The following is a 22,392-nucleotide window of genomic DNA, read 5'->3' as shown; positions in this document are numbered from 1 at the left end:
AGTTGCTCTATAGGATCCCCTCCTAGGACCCTTGCTAGTTTGAGCGATATCACGCCAAGTACAACATAGAAGAAGTTAGGGTTGTTGGAAATACTGAGGGGGGGTGAATTAACATTTCTTTTCAACTGTTACTTTTACAAGTTAGATCACTTATATTTAGAACACAAAATGAACAATAGGAATAAATGATTTTATTAATATAATGGTTATAATGAATCAAGTACAATATATATAAGGCTCCAACCCTCGATGAAGACACCGATATTCAATATTCCACGCTCCAACCTGTTGCCAAGCACCAACTTGGACTTTTGTGAGGCTCCGACCTCTAGGGCACTGACCTTATCTTATCCAAGGCACCAACCTTGAGATTAGGAGCACCAACTCCAAGGACAACAATCTTATATTTGCCAAGCACCAACTTGGGCTTTCCAAGGCACCAACCTTGTCAATTCTGAGGCACCAACCACAAGTGCTCCAACCCTATCTCTGGTACAGGCACCAACCTGGTCTCTTGAGGACTCCTATCCTCTAGGGCTCCAACCCTATCTTCCAAGGCACCAAACTTGTCTCTTTGAGGCTCCAACCTCTAGGGCTCCAATCCTATATTCCAAGGCACCAACCTTGTCTCTTTGAGGCTTCAACCTCTTGGGCTCCAACCCTTAGCTTTACTTTGTCCATATATGTTTGGTCATACTTCATGTCTCCCAATGTCTTCTTCAACGAGCCCTGCCAATCTTCAGCGACACCTTCACTTAGTTTCCATGTCACATTATCGATGATTACCTTGTTCTTCACATGAAGGTGTCACCACTACTCTTCATGTCACCCAAACAAAATTCTCCAAGGTCATTTCATGATGGCTTCAATGCATCGTGGTTTTCCATGATCTCCACAAATCTTCAATATGCTGCTTCACAAAGTTCTCCAACTCTGCCCTATTCTGTTCTCAAGAGAAGACTTCAACAAGCTATATTTGTCCAATCCCAATAAATCAACACTTCGACCACAACAACTATGACAACTTTGACCACGACAACTTCAACCATGGCAACTACGACAGCTTCAACCACGGCAACTACGACAGCCTGAACCACGACAACTACGATAGCTTCGACCACGACAACTACGACAACTTTGACTACGACAACTACGACAATTTCGAGCATGACAACTACGGCAGCTTTGACCAAGATTTTATGCCCAAGCAGAATTATCCTTTTTTTTGTCCTAAACAATTGTCTCCTTGTTCTCCTTGGCCTTCTGTCTTCTCTTGTACTTTGTATCTCTAAATTCTTGCCCGAATTGCTTATCAAAATGAAGTGTTTAGACGTCTATTTATAGATATTTCGTCTATAACTGTAGGGACATGGCTATTTGAAGTGAGGCTAACTTGTATGACTGAGTGTAGGTCGGCTCACTGCTAGGAATAATTTCCTTAACTTAAAAATTCAATATCTCACAAACTATTGGGAGCTTTGGGGAAAATATTTTGAATGGATCTAGGATCCATTTTGAATGGATGCCTCCAAGGTGTCCAAAATATTTTTTGTTTGTGACTGTCCTTAAATTTTATGCATAAAAAGTTTGGGACATCATGAGGAATGTTTGGAACAACTTCTTTGGCTTCTTCATTCTTATCAATGTCATCATAGGATCATAGAGTCATTATGTAGGAGTGCAACATCCATGTAGCATGACGCATGAACAGTGTCATCATATACTAGTGCAGTCATAGTGCAACATCATTAGGAGAACTCCAAAATAATCTTCCAATGATCAAATGATCTCCAACCATGTTATCAAGACCTCATCAATTGCCATCATCAATTGTGGTCATTCATCAAGAATATGACATCATCAAATGTAGTCCTCCATATGTCATCAAGGGATTCTAAATACTTGGCACTTCTTAAGACTTCTTCATTAGTGACTTGACATATTATTGATGACATTCTTATGAAACAAGAGTTGTGACATCATCATTTGGAACCAGGCATCTCAACAATATTTGCCATCTCGGCTAGTGCCATATTGACATCAATGGAAACCTAGATTAACAAGAGCTCAAAGAATTCTCTTTGTGTCTATCAAAGATCTTATCCCCTTTGTTGCAGATTTGAGCACATCAACTGAAATCTATGACAAATTGGTAAATCTATATGCAGTTAGTACTACAAGTCAGAAAATATCTTTGAGAAATCAGCGTTACAAAACAAGGTTGTTGAAAGATGAAGACATGGTCTCATTCCTTGTGAAAACCTCACAATTGAAAGATCAACAAGGGCTTGGAGAAGTCATATTTGACTCTAAATTGACTACTTGTATACTCAATGCTCTACCTTCAGACTGGAGTAGTTTTATGAACAACTTCTATTCAAAAAACGACACCCCAAACTTTGGTAACGTATGGGCTTTTTGTATTCTAGAAGAAACAAGATTGAATGCGAAGGATGACACTGAACCCAACAATGAAAAGTCTCAAGCTTTTGCTGCTAGATCAAAGAAGAAGTTTGGAAAATTTGGAAGATTTGAACCTCGTCGAAAGTACAACAACAACAACAATCAACCATGTGGAGGATGAGACATGTCCAAAGTACAATGCTTTGGATGCAATGAATATGGACACTTTAAAAGGGATTGTCCCAAGGATCCTCAAAACAGGAAGAACAATAAGAGGAAGGAAAGAAGTGGAGCTCACATTGCTGAAGAAAATGAAGAACCTGAAAATAAATTGAAGATTGAAGATCATAAGGATATTTATTATTGAAGAACTGTACTTCTACGAGGTTGTTTTCTCTTTTATTAGAAGATGACAATTAGAGTAGCATATGCAATTACATTTGTAGAAGAGTCTTAGATTTTTACAAATATGTCATCATGAAAAGAAGCATATAACATTGGAAGAATTAGAGTCTACATAGTCAGTTGCATTTTATTGGAAGCAATCATCTAGCAAGGCATGGATAGAAGGATTTGGACCATCTAGCACTTCATAGTTCATGCAACAACTACTTGGCATCATGTTGATATAGAAGCATTCACTTAGCAAAGGATCGCATGGTCCTCGACAGTAACAAAACCATTGTTATAGAAGTTTCTTCAATGTATGGAAAAATCATAGTGACATGGAAGGAGTATATTCCATTGGAAGATTATGTAATCAGTATCAAAAGTAGTCTAGAAGTTTGAAAGTATGAAGATAGTCAAGAAGCAACATGAAGGCATAATTGGAGCATTTCTCATCTTAAGGAAGGAATCTCATTATAGACATTATCTTCAAAGAAAGTTAAAGAAGTAGTTCGTTTAGAAGGAAGTCAACTAGATGGAAATGTGAAAGGAAGAGGTATGCATATCTTTAGAAAAGGGCTCTTCATTAGAAAGTAGATTCACATCTTCAAAGAGAATTAGAGAAAGAGCTGGATGAAAAAATATACTTGGAAGCATAAGCATGGTATGTCTTGGTTAGATTGGAAAGTCAAGACTCTTCCATATGGTTATTTGATATATAGTAGCATGAAAGATGGGAAAAACACATGGTAATATTGATCAAATTTGATATGGTCTCTTAAAGAACATTAGGAAGGTAGTAATGACAACTTCAGATGGAGGCAAAAACACAAAGTAGCTTGAAGGAACCCTCGATTTGAAATTTGAAGTAATTTCACTTGTTTTGGAAATTTTGATGATGAGAAAAGATGTTTGGGATATGCCATGACTTCCAGGAGGAATATATGGCAGAAGCATGGACATTATAAAGGTAGGAAAGGCAACAATTTGATATAGGAAAGTCGTGGGATGGTTTGTTGATGACTTGATGGTGTGAAGGATTTGATACTGGTCTAGAAGAATTTCACTGTCTAGATGGATAGAGGATGCTATAATTAACTCTACATTGATTGATTTGATAAAATACTTTTGATAACATAGTACTACAAATGGTGGTTAATGGAAAGTGATATAAAAAGGATGATGGAAAGAACCTTGTCACTAAGATTGTCAAAAGAGTTTGGCTCTGTAAAATGTTTAACATCTAGGAAGGTCGAAGCTCAAGTATGGTGTGATGTGAGATAGGAGCCCTGCAACTACAACTAGATCTCCACAAAAGAATAGGTAGTTGATGATTGAGGCAAGTTAAGGCTTGTGGTTATGTCTCCCTCGTTGAGAGGGAGTGATGATGGAAATTTTATTCTCCATGTGTCATGCACTAGACTAGGACTAACAACCGTAAGTCTAGTGAAGGCACGGGTAGGGAGAATGGAGGATTGGATAAGCATTTGGGGCCAATACTTCTTGAGGATTTGGTATCCAAGATAGGAGTAGTCTTGTGGAGCGATACTCTTTGAGGATAGGACATGGAATCCAAGATAAGAGTAGTCAAAGAGAACCGATATTCTTTGAGGATTGAGAATCCAAGATATGAATGGTCCTGTAAGGACATACCCGGTGAGCATCCAGATGGGGTATGTGCCTTGAGAGGTGATAATGGTGGAGTCCAAACGTATGCCTCCCAACATTATGCTCTAATCTAGTGGAGAGTTTGAGCTTGTTAGTCAAGGCCTTGCTATATTGCAATTTGACAATGCTGGTCATAATATTGGTTCTTGATGACAACTTATTAATCCGAACTCTTGTGAGACTATTTCAATTTGAGAGTATCCTTGTATCTGGTTGTGTAATTATGAATACCTCCTAGTTAAGAGGGAGTGTTGGAAATTATAACTAGGTTCGGTCTTCATAATTATCATTGTACTTGTATCATTGTATTTTCCATGTAAAAGCAAAAGAAGAAAAATAATTTATTATTATTATTATTATTATTTCATTAGTCAAGCATGTTCTTCATGCTTCTAGGGTTTATTGAGTCAAAAGAATATTTGTCATGAGTCAATCTATTGTACTAGAGTCAAGTCCCATTTGGACTTTTGAAAGAAAAAGGAAAAATAATTTTATTTGAGTCAAAATAGTCATTTTGTCACCCACAAGACCAAGTCGGCTCTGGAAGGGACAATTTGACCTCTTAGATGTGCATATATATATAGTGTACTTCGACTTGATTTGGACACAGATTGACAACTTCGACTTCTGTGCAACAAAGAGTAAGAAGACAAGTGAAAGTCTAAGGAGAAAGAGCAAAAAATCAAAGGAGAGATAGCGAAGGTCTAGAAGGAAGGAAAATTGAACTTTTGTCTATCTCTATTCACATGTGTGAAGTAGTGGGGCAACTCTGTGAATTATAGAGTTGAAATACTATTTTGGTGAAGGTGTTGGGGCAACTTTGTGAAGTTGCATGTTTTAAATTTTGATTAGAAGAAGCTTTGACCTTCGTTGACTTGATTAGACGTGACCTAATTGAGGAATGCTTGAAGGAGGGTTGACTTGGGTCTTGTGGATGGTCTTGGTCTTGGTTTGTGAAGTTGCATGTTTTAAATTTTGATTAGAAGAAGCTTTGACCTTCGTTGACTTGATTAGACGTGACCTAATTGAGGAATGCTTGAAGGAGGGTTGACTTGGGTCTTGTGGATGGTCTTGGTCTTGGTTTTTGGGTCCTGGATTTCTCACATTGATTTGATTCTATAAGAAGAGAAGATTTGTTGGGTTTTCCCCTGGCTTGGAGCCTATATCTTGTGTTCATTGTCTTTCGTGATCTTCATGGTTTATGTTTTGGAAATTGTTTAATGAAGAGAACATAATAAAAGTAATAAGAAGGCCACACATATTCACAAGCAATTATCAAGTAAAGAGAAATCAACCTTTATTTGCTGCCCTAGTGATTTCTCAACACCATAATGGGTCAAACATTATACTTCTTTTCAAGATCAAACTTTCTTGCATTGATCAGAACTTGCTACTTCAGTTTAGTGGTATCCCTCTTATTTCAATATGAGCAAATTACATGTTACCTAGAGAAGTTCAGCCTACAATCTGGAAGTTGACTTGGCTTTTCAAAAACCTTGACCCTTAAGATCAATATTGTCATCATTCTCATGGTCTTGATGCAATGGATGTTCCTGCTTCTTCCTTTCAGAGGACTTCATAGATAATGTGAAATTTATTCATGATTGATATGAAGGTAAACTCTTTTACATCAAGATTTCAGTGAGCCATACCTTGTCAAGCATCTTCGTTTTCAGGTTGCTGGTATCAGTGCTTCCTTAGTCCATTCCTTTTTCAGGATTTTTGGCAAGCATTTGAGACACTTCAGCCTTCTATCATGATCAAGGTTGCGGGGGAGCGCCCCCACTCTCGAAACTGCTCTTGAAGCGCTCTCCCTAAATTTTTTTTGCTTCCTAGTTTTTTCCCAATTTTTTTTGCAAACACATTCCAAACACAATTTATTTTTCAATGAAACAAGAATATTTCAGTGGGGCAGCCTAATGATCAAGCCTATGGCCCTAGTATTGATACGCAATTCATGGTAATTTTAAATTCTTAAAGTAAAAGTGACATTATCCTTTATCGTTTATTTTCATCCTTTACTGAATTTTTTGACATTACCATGAAATGACTCAGGATGTTTGAGAGTGGTTCTGATCTCATTGGATTTCATACGGAGAAAGTAGAATTTTAGATGTCACTCAAAATCTAACAAACTTATCAAATTTTCAGGATTTCAGAATTGGGGGGATTGCAATATTTTCGTTGGATTTTGTCATGTACTAGGGAATGGAACTCTTATTTAATCAAAATCACCAATTCCTCTATGTACCTTGATGTTAGTGACATTGGTTGTCAAACTCCTCTATTATGACTTTACTAAAAATGTACCCATCACTCAAACAAAATCTTGACTTGACATGTTGCGTTTTTTCTATGTTATGTTAATGCTTAGAGGGTGATATTAATGACAAAGATCCTAAGATAGGCAATGATTTTGATGATATGTAAGTATTTGTTGTAGCATGATTTTTTGGATGGTAGAGGCCATCTAGAGATTGTTTGTTGATGTATTTTTGGTTTAGAGATTGATTGCGCTCGATGTTTTTTGGTTATGTGCACCCTTACATGCTATATAAATTAAAACTTGTAACTTGTGGACCTGTGGTTGATGAAGATTGTAACTACTAGATGATTGATGTTATATGGTTTAATCCACGTTTTTATGCTTTTTATAATTAATTCATCATTCTACATGCTTTCTCAGAAATTAAAAATTTCCCGTGGCGGAAAGAGGCCCAAGCATTAGTGATAGATAATATATTTACTGGTCTTTCTAGTTTCTAGTCGTTTTTATAACTGTTGGCTCTTTCATTTTTACTATGATATTTTTCGTAAACAATATATTGCAATTTAAGTTTGAAGTTTGAAGTTGGCAATTATAATTTATTGGTAGTGAATTATGAATACGATGCTTCGTGAAAGTTGAAAGTTGAAACATTTCATTTCATGTTAGATATTCTTTGTTATCATTTGGTTACTTGTTAATGGTAATGGTTACAAGTACATGTTACAACTTTATTGGTCAATAATGATAAATGCTATATATCGAATTTTGAAAGCTTGAAACTTTAAGATTGATGAATCATGAGACTCGTTATGTTGTATGTTACTAACTTGTGGACGTGGTTGATGAAGATTATAACTTCTAGATGATTGATGTTATATGGTTCAATCCATGTTTTTATATTTTTTTTTTATCTAATTCATCATTCTACATGCTTATGTTGACATTTATGCATCAAAATATATAAAAATATATATTATATAAAAATTTGCTCTTGATTTGCTCTTGAACCGGGAGCTTTTGAAAATGTCGCTTCCTGCTCCCGCTCCCAAGCAACCTTGATCATGATTCCTGAGCATTCTCAGCCCCCAAATTGGCCTCTGAGATTTTCAGCCCCCTCTGCAACTTGTTTCTGAGTTTTTCGGCTTCTTTAAGCATAGACAAAACCTTGCTTTTCTTGTGAACTGTGATAATGAAATAGACTTTTGGCCTTCTTTTGGAGTAAGTCTCCTGAACTAGGTCTTCTAGGACATGAATTAAACCTTTAGAGAATGACTTATTCTTCAAGGCTGATCTTGTAATGGTGATCAATCAAATTGCAGATATGTGATCTCAATGCTCTTTCCTTCACCAAAGCTCTGATACCATGCTGATTTTTCTAGTTGCAAGGAGACTAGAAAGATTTTCTATCCGATAATCTACTTCCAATTATACATTTTTAACTTCTTAGAACATTCCAATCATCAAACACTTATACTTAGAAATTTTCAGCCATTAAATGTAGTAGAACAATAGAGATCATAATGAAAAACAGTGAGACAAGAGACACCAAAATTACCCTGGGAAAACCCCACTCCAAGAAGAAAAACCCAACAACCTTTCCTTATGAGAGAATGTCCATTTCAACCAATTTGTACATCAAAATATTCTAGTCAAAGGTCAACCGTTGACCAAATTAAATGCCAAGTCAAAATGAGTCAAAAGAGAGAAAGTCAATGATTTGCTCACAAGTCTGTCTGGTCAAAGGGCCGAATTTCGGCCTGCAGTAAGCTAGTCAAAGGGACAAAATTCGACTTGCAACTCCACAATCAAACTTTGGTCAAACTGCAGGGTTTGACCTGTAGTCAATCGTCTTTCAACGCCCATAAACAGAGACAAAACTCGTCAACAAACAGTTAAAGATCCAGAGAATACTCTGTCTCTAATCCACATTGAAAGATTCGGTCGACAGAGAATCAAGCCAAGCCAATGCAGGTCAACAGAAGTCAAATAGAAAGTTGAAACTCAACTCGTTGGTCAACGTCTCCTTCTTCTCCTTCACACGTGTGAGCAAATTTCCTTGCTAGAACAGGTCAAATGAGTGAGTGATGTGATGTGATGTCCAAATGGAGTTCAATGAATACCAATATATAGTAGTCTCATCAAGGGGGTTTTGACCTTGGGTCAAACCCCTTCAAGTGGTGGGGCCAACCTGCCCAGTTGAGGCCGACTTGGCAGTGTTATAATGACCGAACCAGTCTGGCTGATTCAGACCGGTCTGACCGTTTTGAGGCAAAGATCTGTTTGAACTGGTGACTTGAACCGTTTTTGTCCAGTTTGGTATAGTAAAGTGATGTAGAACATAGCTAGTGGGGCTTGTTTTACATTTTTTCTTTTAATGTTGGGCACTAGCCCAGAATAGGTGCCTAAAATTCAAGCATATAGCCCTACTATTGCTATGCATTTCATGGTAATGTTAAATTCTTAAATTAAAAGTGACATTCTACTTTATTTTTTTATGTTTGATAGTGGTTTGACCTCATTGGATTTCATATGGAGAAAGTAGAATTTTAGGTCTCACTCAAAATCCAGTGGATTTGACAGTTTTCCAGGACTTCAGGATTGGGGGGATTGCAACGCTACATTGAATTTTCTCATGTATGAGGGTATGGAACTAGTATTTAATCAAGAGCACCAAGCCCTCTATGTACCTTGATGTTACTGGCATTGGTTGTTGAACTCCTCTATTATGAGCCTACTAAAAAAAATTCCAATCACTCAAACAAAATCTTGACTTGACATGCTATGATTTTTCTATCTTGTTTTAATGCTTAGAGGGTGATATTGATGACAAAGATCCCAATATAGGAAATGATTTTGATGATATGTAGGTATTTGTTGTAGCATAATTTTTTTTGGATGCTAGAGGCCATGTGGAGCTTGTTTGCTGATGTATTTTCTGTTTAGAGATGGATGGCATTCAGAGCTATTTTGGTTATGTGCACCCCTACTTGCTATATAAATGAGAATTTTTGCTTTTTTGTGTATAAATGGTTTGGATTCATATGGATGCACTTGAATATATATGTTTTTATTTAAAATTCGCATAATTTATGTGTTTTTGGCTGACCGGTTTTTTGGTCCTGTTTTTTTACTGGTTTCCATACGGTTCTAATCGGTTCCTGGTCCGGGGGGTCTACTGGTTCAGATAACTATGCAACTTGGACAGCTAGGAATCAAGTTCATTCTCGTTGGCTTTTGATGATGAAAAAAACTGACCACAGCCCCAATTTTTCAACAAAACTCTTGTGGTGATGAGACTAAGAGGATCATGTTGTCTATGTAGGATGAATAGAAACAAGGAGATAGAAATGTGATGGGAGACTTATATCACCATCTTGTGTGCTTCCTATGAAAGGACTCTGAGTCATCAATATATATTATAAATCCCGAATAGTGTTGGTGAGAGAGGGAAGCCCTCTTTGACTGTGAAACCTATGGTGCTGTTGATACAATTTGAGAGGCAAGGTAGATGAGTTGTTTTCATTGTCAGATAGCACTGTACAGGCTTGAAAGGATCCTAGAGATTAATATTGTTGAGCATAGACCTCTAAACAAGCATATTCTTTTAGGTATTTTGGTCTTTATTCAGAATGTGTTGCAAGAGATTGGTTTTATTTGTTTATTAACCCACATGATACCCATTTTTCGTGTACCTATTTTTATCTGGTGTTTCTGATTATAATTTTGGTTTTTAAGCAGAACGGGTTGCGAGAAATAGGTTGTATGTGTATTTGTTTATTAACCTATGAGCAAAGATTTTGGAAGACTTTCCTTACTTGAATATGAATGTAAGAGGGTTCAACTGAGCAATAATAATGAATGATGTAAAATGTTGTGTACGTTACTCAGAATTGTTCCAAGATATTTGTATAAGAGTTGAGATGGAAAATCCTCTCTTATATGTCTCAGTCTAACAGGTGCATTTTTAGGGTTTCATGGTTGATTAAACAAACTTTGAAGTGCCAGATGTAAAAACTTTAAAACAACATTTTATGCTTTTTTTGCATGTACTTGTCACCTTTTGTCCCAGGCTGCAGAGCTGTCTTGGTAACATTTCTGGAATAGTCATTTGAAGTTATTAACTTTACCTTTTGCATACATATTTGAAATGGCAATGTGCTTGCAAACTGTTCTTTCCCTTGTCATGTAAGAGGTTGATAGTTATCTGCATTTTAAATTCCATGATGACCATGGCCTTCTGTCCTTGGGATATTTTCCTTTTACTATTTCTTACAGAATTTCTCTATCGTCTTTGACTTTTGTAGTAAATGGAAAATTAAGCCCATGGGTTTCCTGCTTCAACATATCAAACATTTTCTCTAAAATAAAATCAGTGCCTGATTTGGACTCAGTAAATTGTTAACTGGAGGGGAATTATAATAAATGGTTCCTGATGCTTATTTTTTTGCTATCCATGCTTTTCAGGCAGTGGTGTAAACTGGGTGCCTTATGTGGTTGTGCTGTTGGGGGTTTTTACATTTGTTACCATGTGGGCAGTATTGGTCACAGAAGGACGCAGGAAGGTCAAGTTGCAGTATTATGCATTCAAGCTAGCACCAACTGTCAGGTCAGATCAGTAGACAAAGTATTTTGTTCTTCATGCTATTTGGCATGTGCACAGATGTGGAAAATGATTCTCTATATGCTATGAAAGTGCTAGACAATTTTTGCTGTTAAACGTTGTTCGTAGTTGTTGCTAATTAGTGGGTGCACATTGTGATTTAGTTTAATTTAATTGAAATACTAATTTCCAATTATGGCAAAAGATGGCTAATGGGATTGCAAAAGATATAATGACCAGGATATACATTGGGAATTCCTAGGGAATCTCCAATAAATAGTAGAATAATGAAAGGAAAACAAGAGTTTGAATAAAGCATGCTTTACAAGAGGTACACATACAATTAGTATAAAAGAGGTGAAGATCTATAGGGGAACAAGTACAATTAATGTACCATCAAGGTTCAAAAGCCCTACTTCCCAAACCTGCACTTCAGATGTTCCAATGTCCTTTAACTAAGTGTTGGTGTACATGCATCATTTTCTCTCACACGCATAATTATCTCTTTCCTAGAGCACACTTGAGCTCCACCATATGTAATACCAGGGATGATTACCACGGGTTGTTAAACTAGGGGCTCATTAACCACCTTTAGTAAATTCCACTTTCATTTTAGGTAAAATCCAATTTTTTAAGAGCAAGAGTGCTTCATTCCTTAATTGTAGGAGATAATTCCTATTTTTTAGGAGATACTACTATTTTCCAAGAGTAAGTGTGTGCTTGATTGTTGAAATATGTAACTAGGTTTAGTCTTCACAATGACATTATGTAATCATGATTTTATGTATTTAATGAAAAGATAAAAGTAAATATAATATTGTTATTCTTGAGGCATGGGTTTCATACTCCAGGGAAATTCATTTTTAGGTCAAGTACCCACTGAGTGCTTCTAGGTTTGTCATAAAGTCAATTGAGTCATTGTCATGTACTGAAGACCCGTTTGGGCATGTTACATATTGTAAAGAAAATTTATTTGAATCAAAATAGGGTCAAAGGCCTTCCAAGACTTCGTCATGGTGCAAAGATCAAGTCAACCTACATGAAGGGACAAGTTGGCCTAAAGTTAGCAATTCATACCTCTCAAAAGCCTATAAATAAGAAGGAACTCGATCTTCTCAAGAACTAGAAGTTGGAAAAGGACAAAAATAAGGAGAAGAACTAGATCGAAGTTTTGGGCCTCTCTCTCTCTCGTGTTAGGGTTTCTACATTTGCTGGGCAAAAGAATTGGCTGGGCAGAAGAATTTGTTGAACAAAAGAATTTGTTGGGTAGGTTGAAGTTACAGAAGAATTTGCTAGGCAAGTCGAAGTTGCAGAAGAGTTTGCTAGGCAGGGCAAAGTTGCAGAAGAATTTGCTAGGAAGATCGAAGTTCCAGAAGAATTTGACGGTATGTCGAAATTGCAGAAGTTGTTGGAAGCAAAGTTTGACTTGGTCTTGGAGGGTCTTGGTTAAGGGTCATAGGTCTTGGAATTCGTCAATTGAAGTTCTATAAGAAGAGAAGAATTCTTGTGGGTTTTCCTCTCAGTTGGAGAGGTTTTGGCCCTGGCTAATCGCCTACATATTGTGTCCTATTGTCTCATTGATTTTATTGTTTGGTAGCTGTTTGATGATAAAGAACACTAATAATAATCAAGCGAAAGAAGAAGCTAATCAAATTAAGTAAAAATACATCACAAGCAATTATCAAAGTAAGAGAAATCACCTAATCTAGTTGCCCCTATATTTCTCAACATGGTATCATAACTAAGGTGACAAGACAAGGAAAGGCAGCTTAAAGAAGGACACTCAAGGGTTGAAGCTCTAGAAAAGCATCTAAGAAGCATCAAGAAGTTCAATCAAAAGAGAAAAAGAAGCCTAATACCCAAGGAAGGAAGAAGGAAGGAGAAGCGAAGCATTTTCTGATCTGTTTTTGGGCTAGTTCTAACTTCTTCTCCACACTTGCGAAGGTTAGGGGCATCATTCTGTAGCAATAGAAGCCGAAAATTGCAGTCACTCAAAGCAACCAAAGTTTGGGTTAAAGAAGGATTATTTAGCAAGCTGAATTGTCAAGAGGAGTCAAGGTCAAGCGAAGTAAAAAAGAGCCAAATTTGTCCATATTCCAGTTGCATGTATGACCTAGGGTTTCTGTAGGAGAAGTCAAAATTGCAGTCTTGCAACAACAAGCCGAAAATCTAAAGAAGGGTCAAAATATGAAGTTGTAAGAAGACCTCAAAACCCTAGCTCATCCATAGAAGAACTACACATTGAAGCATCTAAAAGTCTCTACATTCTAGAGAAGCAGGAAGAAGCGTAATCATCATCATCAAGGAATCAAGGTGATCTCCCTCTTGTTGAAGGATCACTTTTGAAGGAAGACATCTTCATCAAGAAGACATCTTCTATCATCATCAAAATCAAGAAGGCATCAAGTTGAAGATATTAACATCAAGGAGCATCTTCACTTGACAAGTAAGTATCTTTATATCTATATTTGAATCTATCAAAATGACTTCATTTTGCAAGGAGAGCAACAAATTGGTTGGGTCGTCAAACTTTCTTGCATGGAAGAAGAGGATAGATTTGATCCTCATAGAGAATGAATTCATTGAGCATGTTAGGGGTACTGTCACTAAACCTCCAAAGGAACAAGCTCAAGCTCTAACTGAATACATGAAAAGGGAAATAAGTGCTCAAAGAATTCTTATGTAGCAAAATTGGAAAAGTCAAAAGACATCTATGACAAAACTTGTAGAATTGTTCTTCGTAAGTACTGCAAGAGAAGTGATCTCGTTAAGACAAGAACTCTACAAGATGAAGATATAACCTCATACTTTATGAGGGTGTCATAAATAAGGGACCAACTACAAGAGTTGGTAGAATAATGACAAGGAAATGACTACTATAGTGCTTAATGCACTACCGAAGGAATGTGGTAACTTTACATCAAGTAGCTATGGGAAGGAGCAAGCTACTCCATTCAATGAACTATGGTCACTATGCAAAATTGAAGGAACCATCTTGAAGGCAAAAAGTGATGTAGGATCAAATGAGCAAACTCAAGCATATGCTGCAATGGCAAAGAGAAAATGAAAGTTTTGGAAATTTGGTCCTCCAGAAAATGAAGAAGAATATGGAAAAGATTCAATGCTATCGCTGTAAGGAATATGGGCATCACAAGAGAGATTGTCCGAAATTCAAGAAGGACAACAAGAGGAAAGAAAGAAATAAAGATCATATCACCAAAAAAGTGGAAGAACCTGATGAGAAGAAATCCAAAGGGATAGATCTTCACTATTAGGGTTCCTCCAATGCATAGCAAGGAGAAGTAGGAGGTGAAAATACCTCTACCATGGCAGTCAAGATGAGAAGCATTATGACTAAATGCATCTTAGTAGAAGATGGCATCATATTAGAAGCATACCGTTAAAACAAGAGCTCATTAGAAAATCTTGAAAGGATAGCTGATGTAGAAGTCTACATGATTGTAGCAATCATCATAGAAAGGAAGTAGCTCTTGGTAACCTCATTGAAAGCATAAGTAGTACTTATGGGAAAAGAAAAGTCATCTAGCATAGAAAGAACTCATCATGTATCATCATCATTAGGAAAGAGCATTTGCAGGATGAGGATAATCAAGATCCTCCGTTGGAATCTTCTTTAGAAGGTTCATCTCTTAGAAGTAGCAAGTGTCTCACTAAAAATGCCACCTTGGATTGGATTCACTATTTGGAAGAATGATGGTATGATGACAAAGGAATGCAACATGTTGAGATGGTTGAAATACTCTCAATCAAGGAAAGGAAGTTGCTGAAGGAAGTCTAGATGACCAAAAGAAGAAAAGAGGTATGTATGCATATGTTTGATAAGTTAGGTCATGTCATCATATAGTTGTAGATAACTAGGATCGATACTCTACCTCATGAGTATGATCAAAAGAAAGGGTTCTCTTCTGTTGGAAAGATGCATTGAAGGCATGGTTCACATATTGACTAGATGAAATCAACATAATATGTCCTCATATGAAATATGAGGTGGTTGACAAAGATGAAGGAACTATGATTGGAAGTTCCTGGGAAGCAATATGTGAATAAAGAAAAGAAGAGATCGTGAAAGATGCAACTATGGTCACCTAGAAAAGGCAATCAACATTCGATGACTAGAAGAATTGACCATGATATCTCCATGGGAAAGATATGAAGACCTTGGGAAAGTCTAGAAAGAAAGAAGACCCTTGACAATTGAATATCTTGGAGATGTGTCAATATATATGCAGGATGTTGATGTTGCAACAAGTAGATGTCATGATGAAGGGCCATCACAAAAGGTAATTTCTGATGCGATGTTCATTTTTTATATATTTTGAACAATATCTGGATGGGCTAATATAGGGCTACCAAAAGGGAGTTGTGGATGCCACCTATAACTAAGCAGTCATGTATTTGGATGGAAGATCCCAAAGGAAACATGACGTAGAAGAGGTAGCTATATGAAGAAGAGCTAGATGTGGCTCAAAAGGTCACTTTCCAATGAAGAGAATGATGACCTAACTAACATGACTCGTGAAGGAAAGTCATAGATGGTCGATGCCCTACGAAGAAGTCCCAAAAGATGAACGCTCCATAAAGATGAAGATGAAATTCATGACATCAAATGGAGGAGCTATACAAGTAGCTGAAGGTACCATGATCTCCATATAAGAAGAGATAGCTGCTGCTGGAAACAGGTTCCTCGGTAAGAGGGAGCCTAAAAGCAAGTTTTTGATTAAGAAGAAACTTGGAAGCGAGTCCTTAGCTAAGAGGGAGCTTGGACAAACCCGTGGTTGAGAGGGAGCTTGGGTACATTCCTTTTATAGGAATGGGTACATTCCTTCATTGGAATGGGTATATCCTCCCTAGTTGAGAGGGAGAGCTAGACACATCATTTTTGAAGCAACACCTTGTCTCTGCACGACCTCTTGCCACACAGTTGATGTTTGGCTCTGCTGCCCAGCAACTACTGCGCAACTCTGATAAATGTTGCATCCATGTTACTGCTGGCCCTGCTAAACTGTTGCCAACACTGCAACCCTCTCCAACTGCTGCTGCTGCAACTACAATGGAAAAGCATCCAAAATACTGAACCAACTGTGGTCATTGTGATGCATCTGTCACTTGAGTCTTGACTGCTGCTAGACTTTGGGCTGTCACTGAAGCCTCTGCGCTACTGTTGACTTTGCTCTGTGCCAACTGCACTGCTGCCAACTCTGCTCTGCACTGCCCAGTATCTGACCAGTACTAGCTACTGCATCTGTCACTCTGGCACTTGACTACACCAATTTCCACTGGTCCATCCTGCTATTGCATACTATGGGCTCCCGCAGCAAGGTATCGATTCATGAGGTGGACCTCCTCAAGAATCTTGCCCATCCTGTAGCTCTCTGGGGCTACAAAACCAAATCACCCCACCTCACTCTTAGAGGTATCTCGGTGATCATGGCAAACTCTTCATCCAATCTAGAGGATAGATTGTCAATCTCTACGGATGCAACCTATTGATCTTGCTTCTCCTCCTTGCCCTTCTTCCTGAGAGGACATTGAGTGTTGTAGTGGCCAAGCTCACCACATCTGACGCACTTGACCTTGGAAACATCCTTCTTCCTCCCATGCTGCCCCTGCTGCCCCTTTGATGCGAGGGCTGCATTCTCCTTTTTCTTTACTTACTTCGTCCCACTAATGTTGCTGCTACCACTGATGGTGCTCTTCACCAAATCTCACGTCATCTCCTCCTGCTGCAGGTCAGTGCACATACGATCCCAATCTGGGAATTTTTCCTCGCCTAGAGAATACTTTGGACGAAGACTTGCCATTCTTCGAAAACGCTATTCAGAGCTAACAACACCAATTCTGTAGGTTGGGGCGCTGACCCTACTGAAGACAGTTGATCTCAGACATCCTGAAGCCTAGTAAGGAAGGGGTCTATACGCTCCCCTTTCTACATCCTCGTGCATCTCAACTTCTTCTCAAGATACATCTTTTGTTGCTCGGAAGATCCTTCGTACAGCGTAGCAAGTGCCTCCCACATCTGCCGTGAAGTAACTTTGCTAGCTATGTGAGATACCACGTGATCTCGAACCCCATCGAGAATCAACCTCTTTGCTTTCACCATCTCCTTCTTGTACTTCTTAAGTGGATTAGCATTTGCGGGTATAGCTACTACACTATTGATGTAAGTCTTGAGATCATGTTCATCTAGAAGACAATAAATTCTAGCCTTCCAGATCACATAGTTGGAGGCTCCCTCCAACCGATCTTGATCTCTCAACCCTGTTGATGCCATCTCTCCACAAAAAATGTCGAATTCTTCCTCCTCCTCTACACAACTATTGCCCAACTATTCGCACTCCCTTCTGGAGTAAGAAACTCTGCACACAACTACTGCTGTTTTGCTAGGCAAATTCGAACTTCTGGGCTAGAATTCCCCTGAGGAAAGAATTCCCTTAGTGCGTGCTCTTCCTCCCTCTTGATGCTATTTGCACTAGCAAACTATTAACGTCGTAGTTGAAGATCTGCTTTGCAAGGAAATTGATGTTGCTCCCTCTGCCTCTGGCACTCGATCTGGAAAAGTTAGTTTCTTTGTCGTCTTCCTCAGAGAAATAATATGTCCTCAAAAACTGACCCTCTTGGCCCAAGGGACTGCACTGCCTCTGCAGAGATTCGAACTGTTGCCTCTACAGAGATTCGAACTTCCTCCTTCCCTTCTGCACTGAGTTCTTCGGCTTATGATTTGTGCTATGATTGTTGGAAATACTGAGGGGGGGTGAATGAGTATTCCATAGCAATTAGAACTTTTAAATCTTTTCATAGCGTTAGTTAATCTTCAATTATTATTAATGTTTATGTAGTAATAACAGTAAATTAAAGAACACAATAGAGAATGGAATTTTAGGTGGAAAACCCCCTCCGGGTCAAAACCCACCAAAAGCTTTTCTAATAAACTCTTTAATCTTTAGCCCCAACTGAAATGAAAGCTACAACTTCCTAGAATTCTAGAAAAGCATTCTTCTTCAGCTCCCACTGGAAGGACGCCTCAACACCTTGGTTTCTTCAGTAATCAATTGAATGGATGCCCCAACACCCTACCCTAGCACCAACCTACCACCCTGAAGTGTTCACAGGACCCAACTTGTAGGTGATTTCATACACCTACCTAGCACCTCCCTGCCACCCTATAATGACTGAAATAAGACAAGATGGTGGATTCCCAAACCAGGGACAACAATCCACAATACAATAAGATGTACAATGGTTTTCGTGTACTTGACAAAATACCCAATCACTCTATGACCTGCAACCCAACCATGACATCATCCCAACAGTGACTCGTATACCTCCCAACAGTGCCTCTTCGACTCTAGGTAGAATGACTCTTTCACAAATGACTCCTTTACAATCTTTACAACGATGGCTCTTTTACAATTTTACAATGATGACTCTTTTGCAACTTTACAATAATGACTCTTGGCCTTGACACTTCTTCACAATATACAAATGGTTGTCATGTCTTCAAAGGATGTCCCATTGCGATGCTTCCTTTGATTTGATACTTCTGCTCTTGAATTCTTTCTTGAAGTTGTACTTGAATCTTCTTCTTCCTGCATGCAAAATTTGCCCCGCGAAACCAATCCCAAAACACAACAAAATATCCTTCAACTTACCTTTGCCTGCAAAACACATGTAAGTGCATAATAATGAATAAATACAAATTAAAATTACAATGCGTACTTGAAGTGTGCTTGTCACTTTTCTTGTTGACTTGTTGCAGTAGTAGACAAAGACTCCTACTCTTGATATAGGCCTGGACTCTATGCAAGACTATATCCAAGACTGACCTAAAGATATATACAATAAAAACTGATGACATACTCTAGACTTGTGATGGACCAAGTTCTACGTACAACAACATAGACCATTCTATCAACTATGACAAGACAAGTAATATGAACATACAACATCGTTTAGATTTAATAGACTTGGTGTAGCATCAAGGATATGTAGCATCAAATGTGTAATATCAAGAATAGGACATCTGAAATGTGGTATCAAAACTAATTGTGACATATAGAGACATAGAGATATAATCGGGACCCTGTATGTACTTATGTTCTCCTGCAAAAACGTATGTCAGAGATGATACTCATATTTCAAATGTAAACACTAATCATACATACCTTGCTATAGGAGACTTACCCTTGACTATTGATATGTGGTCCTTACTGCAGTGATCCTTGAGTGCATGCTTTGTCTTGCCTTCTAGGAGCTCGATATTGAATCTATTCTATCTATGTAATTTCAGATCTGCAGGGTCTGAAATTTTGTCCTCTGGTAGCCCTCAAAGTCCTCTTTCCGACCCCATAGGTCTGGTCGAGATTGGATTCTTCAAGAAACAGTTATGCCCAATCTCCCACGATGATTTGATTATAGATTGGTTTAGTAGAGTAGACTTGTACGAAGTGCCAGGTGTCACTGTTGCGACCTTAGGCCTTGAAAACACTACTCAACAAACTAAAGCCTGTCCTCTTTCTGTGACTATTTACAGAATTTGAATCCAATGCTGAGAGAGAAAGTTATGATGATTTTTCCAACGTCACCTGTTTGACAAGGAATTCGAGAGCCTGCAAAAACCCTAACTTCCTCAAATCATATCTCCGAAAATATAGCAAACCAAGATCTGAAATTCGGTCACGAGATTCATCAAGATTTCGGCTCAAATGGGTTTTAATTTCAGCTTCTGAAGCTTCGCAGAAAAAAAGTTATAGCGAAAATGCCACGATGTCTTGTTTGAAGCCACAAAATCCCTATTAAAGGAGGATATGAGGGTCACTATTTATATGAATATCTTGAGTTGAGAGGGTCCTCAACAAGTGAATGTTGGAGGGATTTTAGGAAAAAAATGATTAATTATTTACGATTCAATGACCACAACCAATTGTGAGTGCCATGCCTCAACCCCATAGGGTTTTAGCCCACTAACTAGGGTTACTAAATTCAAACATGAATATCTCTCACACCGTGAAGAATTACATGGGGTGCCATATATCAACAGAAACATATCGACGAGTAGAATCCATCTAGAAGATCCTGGACTTAGAATAGAGTAATTTGCCAAGTCAAAATGCCCATGCAAGATCAAGGTAGCCCCTGGTGCTGCTTGGGTTGACATCAATGACAACCATTGATCAACAATCACCCCCTTTGGCATTGATGGCAACACAAGTACTCCCCCTGCGATCATGACACCTCTTCCTACTGCCTTCTCTCCCCCTTTTGTCATTAATGGCAAAGGGTAACTCCCCCTAACAAACAACCATTCTGCGGACTTGTACACACCTCCACTCCCCCTTTCTACACGAGTAGATAAGACAAAGAGTATAATGAAAACTTAGGAGAGTCCCAAGCTTTTGGCAAAGATACTCAAATGCTTCACGAGGTAATGGTTTGGTAAATATGTCAGCAATTTGTTCCTTTGTGCCAACATATTCAAGCTTGATATTCTTTTGAGCGACCTGCTCTCTAACGAAATGATATTTAATCGAAATGTGCTTCGTTTTGGAATGCATCACAGGATTCTTGGAGATACTGACGACGCTGGTGTTATCGCAAAAGATGGGAATAGGCTCATCAAAATTGACTTGAAGATCTTGCAAAGTTTGCTTCATCCAAAGAACTTGAGTACAACAAGCTGCTGCTGCGACATATCCTGCTTCTGCTGTGGATAACAAGATTGAGGACTGCGTTTTACTTAACCATGAAACAAGACAACGACCTAGATAGAATGTTGCTCCACTGGTACTCTTACAATCATCAACACTTCCTGCCCAATCTGCATTTGTATAAGCTTGGATTACCAAATCATTTCCTTTGGGATACCATAGATCATATTCCGCTATGCCCTTAAGATATCGAAGAATTCTTTTGACGGCATTAATATGAGATTCTTTTGGTTCTGCTTGGAATCTTGCTACTTGTCCAACTGCTGCATCACATCAGGCCAGAACGCTGTCACATATAGGAGACTACCAATCGTGGATCTATACAACCTTTGGTCCACATCCTTTGATGAATCTTCTAAGCTTAACTTGCAACCTGTTATCATCGGGGTAAGGACTGGCTTGCAATCTTCCATCTGGAATTTTTTGAGCATTTCCTTGATGTACTTGGTTTGATATATGAATATTCCTTTATCTTGCTGAGAAATCTGAAGCCCCAAAAAGTATGTCAGTTGGCCAATCACAGACATTTTAAACTCAATTTGCATTTTTGTGGCAAAGTCTTTACTGAATCTGTCATCATTGCTTCCAAAGATTTTATCATCCACATATACCTCGATAATCGTTAGGTTATCGTGATCCACTTTCACATAGAGATTGTTGTCAACGCTTCCTTTCTTGAATCTTTGTTGATGTAGATAACTATCAAGATGAGCATACCAAGCCCTAGGAGCTTGCTTGAGACCATATAGAGCCTTCTTTAATCTACAGACGTAGTCGTTTTTGTCAGAGAGCAAAAAACCTTCGGGTTGTTCAATGTAAACTTCTTCCTCCAATTCACCATTTAGAAAAGCTAACTTAACATCCATTTGGTAGACCTTGATTTTTCTCAAGCAAGAATAAGTGAGAAACATCCTGATAGCTTCGATTCTGGCAACGGGAGCAAATATTTCTTCAAAATGTATTCCTTCAACCTGTGCATATCCTTTGCAGACTAATCTTGCCTTGTTCCCTGTAACCTGTAATCCTTCAACTGTTTTGCTCCCCTTGAACCTGTAATGAAATTGCCATCTTGTTCAAACTACCTTCCTGTCAATTGTCCTGTTCCGTATCGGTAAGTGAGGTGGAGGTAGAGGTCTAGGGTCTAGGTCTAGTAATAGGTCGAGGGCTATGTCTGGGATGTAGCGTGTGTTGAAGGTGAGTCGGGTATCGTGGGACCTTATCCTCTCTCTAGGCCAGTGGTGAGGCTGTCATTCGTCCAATGCCTATCTCGGAAGATGTTTTCTATCAATCAATCACTATCAAGCCTCATCCACCTCGCTCGCTTACTGGGACTACCCGCA

At 38.4% G+C, this 22,392-nt stretch overlaps 1 protein-coding gene across 2 annotated transcripts in view; it reads left to right on the top strand.

The window, feature by feature from the left end:
* Window positions 1-22,392, top strand: part of LOC149158306 (preprotein translocase subunit SCY2, chloroplastic-like) — a 389,240-nt gene that overhangs the window by 222,277 nt on the left and 144,571 nt on the right. For both annotated transcript variants that reach the window (XM_089436189.1, XM_089436188.1), the window contains one exon: window positions 11,192-11,333. In XM_089436189.1, coding sequence (XP_089292315.1) covers window positions 11,192-11,333 — 142 coding nt within the window. The remainder of the gene's footprint in view (window positions 1-11,191; window positions 11,334-22,392) is intronic.

This window comes from Pinus tabuliformis, chromosome 5_2 (genome assembly GCF_031772625.1).
Source record: "Pinus tabuliformis cultivar Carrire ecotype Pingquan chromosome 5_2, CPIR1, whole genome shotgun sequence".
Lineage (NCBI taxonomy): Eukaryota > Viridiplantae > Streptophyta > Pinopsida > Pinales > Pinaceae > Pinus > Pinus tabuliformis.
This window is presented reverse-complemented; position numbering and strand designations above follow the sequence as displayed.